The following is a 4,722-nucleotide window of genomic DNA, read 5'->3' as shown; positions in this document are numbered from 1 at the left end:
ATTTAGATTTCAGCTTATTTTAGTAGCCCGCAGATGTTAAAAAAACAGTCTTCTTTTTTCAAACTGCAGACGTTTGGTCCACCTCTTCTACTGCAGAGGTCTACAGATGTGGTCCGCAGATTGCAGACATTTTGCCTCAGAAAAAACAAACAGCACCCAAGTAAAAAAATAAAAATAAAAGGAATAATAAATAATAAAAAGACTATTGGAGAACAAAACTACAGCCGGAGAAAAATAACCTTCCTCTTATACCATTGCACCTTTGATCCGTCTAAACCACGCCAACTCGATGATAATCTATTTATTGTCGAGAGTCTCGATCTCTACTTCATTGTCATGTAATTGTGATTTAAAAAAAAAAATCATTTTATCACTTTCTTTTAGAAGAGAAAAAACTAAAATAAAAATCACTTAAAGGAAGCAGAAACACTCCATTTTCATGGATAAAATTAAGATTTTAATTATTTATATAATATTTAATATATTATTCTAAATATTTTTTATGTAGAAATAGATCCTATTTTACTGTACATATTATACATACAGTATAGTTATGTTTGTTAATTGATTTATTGTATATTAATAAGTTTTTAATCAATTTATTATATATGAACAAATGTTTCTTTGTTTATATTTGTTTTAAAAGTCATTAAGATAAGTTAAATATGTGATTTCTTGTTTATTTTTATAAAAATATTATATATTAGCTTGTTAATTGTGATTTTGAAAGAAAAAAAATGTTATTGACAAAATGTAAAAATAAAGTTTGTTAGAATATATAGATTACTTTGCATTTAGAATTTACCCCGTACTGAAAATTTTCTAATACCTCAATACATAAAATACCTCATAATCATTACACACAACCCCATGCTCATAAATCTTTTCACATAATATAATCCACCTCACCTATTAAACTCTAGCTTGCTATTTACAGTTACTCCCTTTCATGTTGGGAGAAAACACACCTAAAAATACACATACACTTATTGCAACAAGCATGTATATATATATTTACATAGTGTTTCACAATTAAATATTTGTTACCTGTTTATAACAACAACAATCTAGAAGAATCCCATCACTTATGCAGCCTGAGCAGGCCCATCAGGCGAAGAAGAGGAGAAAACCGGAAGCCATATTTCCACGCGGGTCCCACCAGCTCCAAGTGCCGCCTCCATGCACCGAGGCGAGATCACTCTAAGGACACAACCGTAATTTTCCAATATCTCTCGTGCCACTGTCAACCCCGCCACAAAGTTCCATGTCATGTTGTCTTCCACCATACCTTCCGATAAAAGATCCGCCCCAAACGGTGTCAACGAATGCATCTGTGTCTGCAACACCAAATAACCATTACTTACAGTAGCCAGCAGACAGTAGACAGCAGACAGTATAACGTACCATGTAGTGCATATCAGGTCCATCATCGTCAATTACAATAAGGGCACCGCCAGCTGGCGCTTTGGTGGATGCGATCTCAACCATTCCTCCAACGTTTGTACGCAATAAAGCACCCTCGATTAAATTGCTTAAAGCCTGGCGAAGAGCGGGTTCTTCAACAGCAACCTCCAAAGTTTGAGGAAGTTCACAGATTTGTATGACACGTTGTTGCTTATGAGCCAAGGGTTCGAGTGCATCCGCCAGGTCAGCGAGTACATCAGAAGCATTGCATGGTCTTTTTTGACATAAAAAGACAAATTTTTAGTATTTATTTATAAAAACTAATGATCAAATTTCAAAAGGTTAAATGGAAACTGTACTTGATGTTTTGGTGTAATAAAGGTGAAAGAGTCAAAGGTGGCATTGGCATTTCTAAATCTCCAGATTTAGAAGAGAGAGAGAATGGTCCACCATGATCGTGTGAGAAGAAATTGGATAACTGAGTCCTCACTGAGTCACGAGTTGACTCGTCTATTTTCATTAGGTTTTCTTCGTTGTAGCGAACTATATTAGTCTGAAAGAAATCAAGACTTGTTACTTTGTCATATGAACAAACACAATTCTTAACGTATATTATTATAAATTTATGATTATATATATATATATATATATATATATATATATATATATATATATATATATATATATATATATATATATATATATATATACCTTTGTCATATGAACAGCATCTTGGAGTTGTTGAAGTGTCTCTCTCATATGATCACCTAGCACCATCATGTCTTCAACAATATCATATGAAACCTGTAATATAATCAAGTAATCACAATGTTGCCTTCAAATTAAAACTTATTAATCACTAAAGGTTTGGGCATACACCTCATTTTTCTTCATATTGGCTGATAACATTTTGCTTAGAGTCCGAATGCTAGAAAGTGGACCACGGATCTGTAGATAAACAGACTTATGATCATGATGTTGTTCAAGAAGTTTATTTCCAGAATGTGGTTGTAGGAGGAAGAAGAAGAATCTTACTTGCTCAACCAAATTATTCATTCTGACATTGTTTTGCCATGAAGATTGTTGAAGCAACATTGCTTTCTGTAGGAAGAACATAAGCAAATTACTCATTGTGAGATGTTTTGGGATTAATATAAGATAAATTGGTGGTTTACCTGGTCCATAACATACGCCATAGCAACAGAACGGGAGATGTTTATTGCATTTAATCTCTGTTCAGTAGAAAAGTTGTGCATTTCCAATGTTTTATCTACAAAACTTTGGAGTTCCCATGATTTAGGAATTGCATATGGATAAGATTCCTCAGGGGATGAGCCTTGTTTTACTTTTACATCATCTTCTTCCTTTTGCAATTCCAGTTTTGGAAGTTCAGCCACCAAAAACCCCACAACGAATGGATGCTTCACCATAGGGAAAACCAAAGCTCTGGATTTGGGAATGAATTCTGCCTACAATTTACATTAATATCTATCCTAAATTGAACAAACAACAATCAGAGACAAAAGAAATATACTATATCCTATTTTCTAGTAACACATAGATTGCATAAAAAGCATACCTGCTGTTTCAGAAGAGAAGCTTCTGCTGCCCTTAATCCAGTTGTGATGCTAAAGTTCCCAATTACAATTACAACATCGGCCACATTCCTTCCAGGATACACAGTAACTCTACGCAACTCTAGTCTGTCCATAACATAACTACCCGCTGGTCTCACATAGACCTGAAGATTCATCATTCATGACAGATTGATCAGGATTCACACAAACATTTAACACCATAGTAGAATATGTCAAAAGCACATGAGTAACTAAGGTTGAGATCAACCCTCTAATAATTAGAAACAGCATCCTTTCCATCGAAATGTTTCTTTTCCTTCCTTCGACTTGCGTTTTATGAAGTAGTTAAGCTATCGGTGTGAATTACACTCGATTATAGTTTATACATAGTAGAGCTTATAAACTTACCGATAGAAGAGCTTCGGGATCCACGATACGACGAAAGAGATCCAACTGTTCCACACAAAGCGTTTGGAAGTCGGAGCTAGGAAGCACTAGTCCTTTGTTCTTCCCGTCGTGCTCAATCCTCTGCACGAATTCCACCGGAGATGTTGACGCCTTACGAATAGCCGCAGCTACAGCTATAGCGGAGGATACCGTGACTACATCATCTTCACATGTGTTAGTGTTACCGTTATTATGATTACTACTGCTCACGTGACGGAGAGCCGAAGCGCTGTTATGAATGCTACAGTGGACGGCAGTCGTAGAGGTGGCTGGTCTGTAAGCAACCTGACGACGAAGATCTTTATGCTGATGATGAAATTGAGGAGCAAATGAGGAGAGGATCATGTCTCCCAGACCTCCGCACAGTCGAGAATGAGCAACGCTGTAACTTGCGGCAGCGGTCGGCCGATTTCCCCAAACTGGATAGAGGGTAACAATTTGTAAAATGCTAGTTTCTTATTCAAGCCCTTTCAGTCTTTTTAAATTCTATGTAGGTCCCTATACATTTATGTGATGCGTAAATGGTGTATACTTAGCTTTAAGTCCTATGGGTGTCGTACACAGTTTTGCAGTCATGGAGGCTTTATTTATTTATTTATTTTATGTCAATGGAGGCAAAAAGACGGGGGGAGTCGATGCCATCCTCTGAAATTTCTTCCTTCCTCGTCTCTGTCCAAGTCTCTCTTCCCCCTTCCTGCCCCCGCCCCAGTCCCGAAATGTTCGGGTTTCATATCTCGGGTTTCATATCTCCGCTGCCGCCCCTGAATCCCCTTTGTTACCACTGCGCCCGCTTCCGATTGATTTTTTATTGTCTTTTTTTGAGCTAAAAAAAGTTGTTATTTAGGCTAAAAGAAATTATTTTTTAGGTAAAAAATAATTATTTATAGTAGAATTTTACATGTTAAAAATAAAAAAGTTATGATATCTTAAAAACATTATACTGACAACTTAAAAACATGTTTTTTTTATGAATTTTGGAAGCTCAAAATCATGTTATTGTTTATTATATCTATATAATCAATATATGTAAATATATGTGTAATTTATTAACGAGGTCCCCATGGGGGTTTCGGGACGGAATTGCCTACCCCCGCCCCCACCCCCGAAATAAAAACCGGGGTTAACCTTGCCTTCGCCCCCAATTTTTTTAAAAAAATTCCCCCAAACTGGACAGTGCCCCCAAGGAAACGAGGTCCCAGGAGACTTTCTGACATCCCTATTTTCTTTCACCCACAAAAACGAGGGTATCATATCATGCGTTTTTCTTTAATCGAATAAAATGAAATCATATAAA

At 36.2% G+C, this 4,722-nt stretch overlaps 1 protein-coding gene across 1 annotated transcript; it reads right to left on the bottom strand.

Annotated features, from left to right (window-relative positions):
- Positions 1-818: 818 nt before the first annotated feature.
- CSK (chloroplast sensor kinase) lies at positions 819-3,880 on the bottom strand. Its single transcript, XM_079038115.1, has 9 exons — positions 3,390-3,880; positions 2,984-3,145; positions 2,580-2,873; positions 2,440-2,505; positions 2,284-2,352; positions 2,116-2,208; positions 1,764-1,957; positions 1,405-1,678; positions 819-1,337 (listed from the first exon to the last, which is right to left on the bottom strand). Exons 1-9 carry the CDS (start codon positions 3,771-3,773, stop codon positions 1,086-1,088), a joined length of 1,788 nt encoding a protein of 595 aa, XP_078894241.1. The 5' UTR covers positions 3,774-3,880; the 3' UTR covers positions 819-1,085.
- Between the last annotated feature and the right edge of the window lie 842 nt (positions 3,881-4,722).

The sequence above is a fragment of the Lactuca serriola genome, chromosome 4 (assembly GCF_051521515.1).
Source record: "Lactuca serriola cultivar US96UC23 chromosome 4, Lser_US96UC23_V15, whole genome shotgun sequence".
Lineage (NCBI taxonomy): Eukaryota > Viridiplantae > Streptophyta > Magnoliopsida > Asterales > Asteraceae > Lactuca > Lactuca serriola.
The sequence above is the reverse complement of the archived record's forward strand: the minus strand, read 5'-3'. Positions and strand labels throughout refer to the sequence as shown.

Bases quoted from the DNA above. Each gene is read 5' to 3' on its own strand.
- CSK (XM_079038115.1), bottom strand. From the start codon at position 3,773: ATGATCCTCTCCTCATTTGCTCCTCAATTTCATCATCAGCATAAAGAT. The intron at 2,209-2,283 runs GTGTATGCCCAA...ATTATATTACAG, and splicing joins CCAATATGAAGAAAAATGAG to GTTTCATATGATATTGTTGA. The intron at 1,679-1,763 runs GTACAGTTTCCA...ATGTCAAAAAAG, and splicing joins TTATTACACCAAAACATCAA to ACCATGCAATGCTTCTGATG.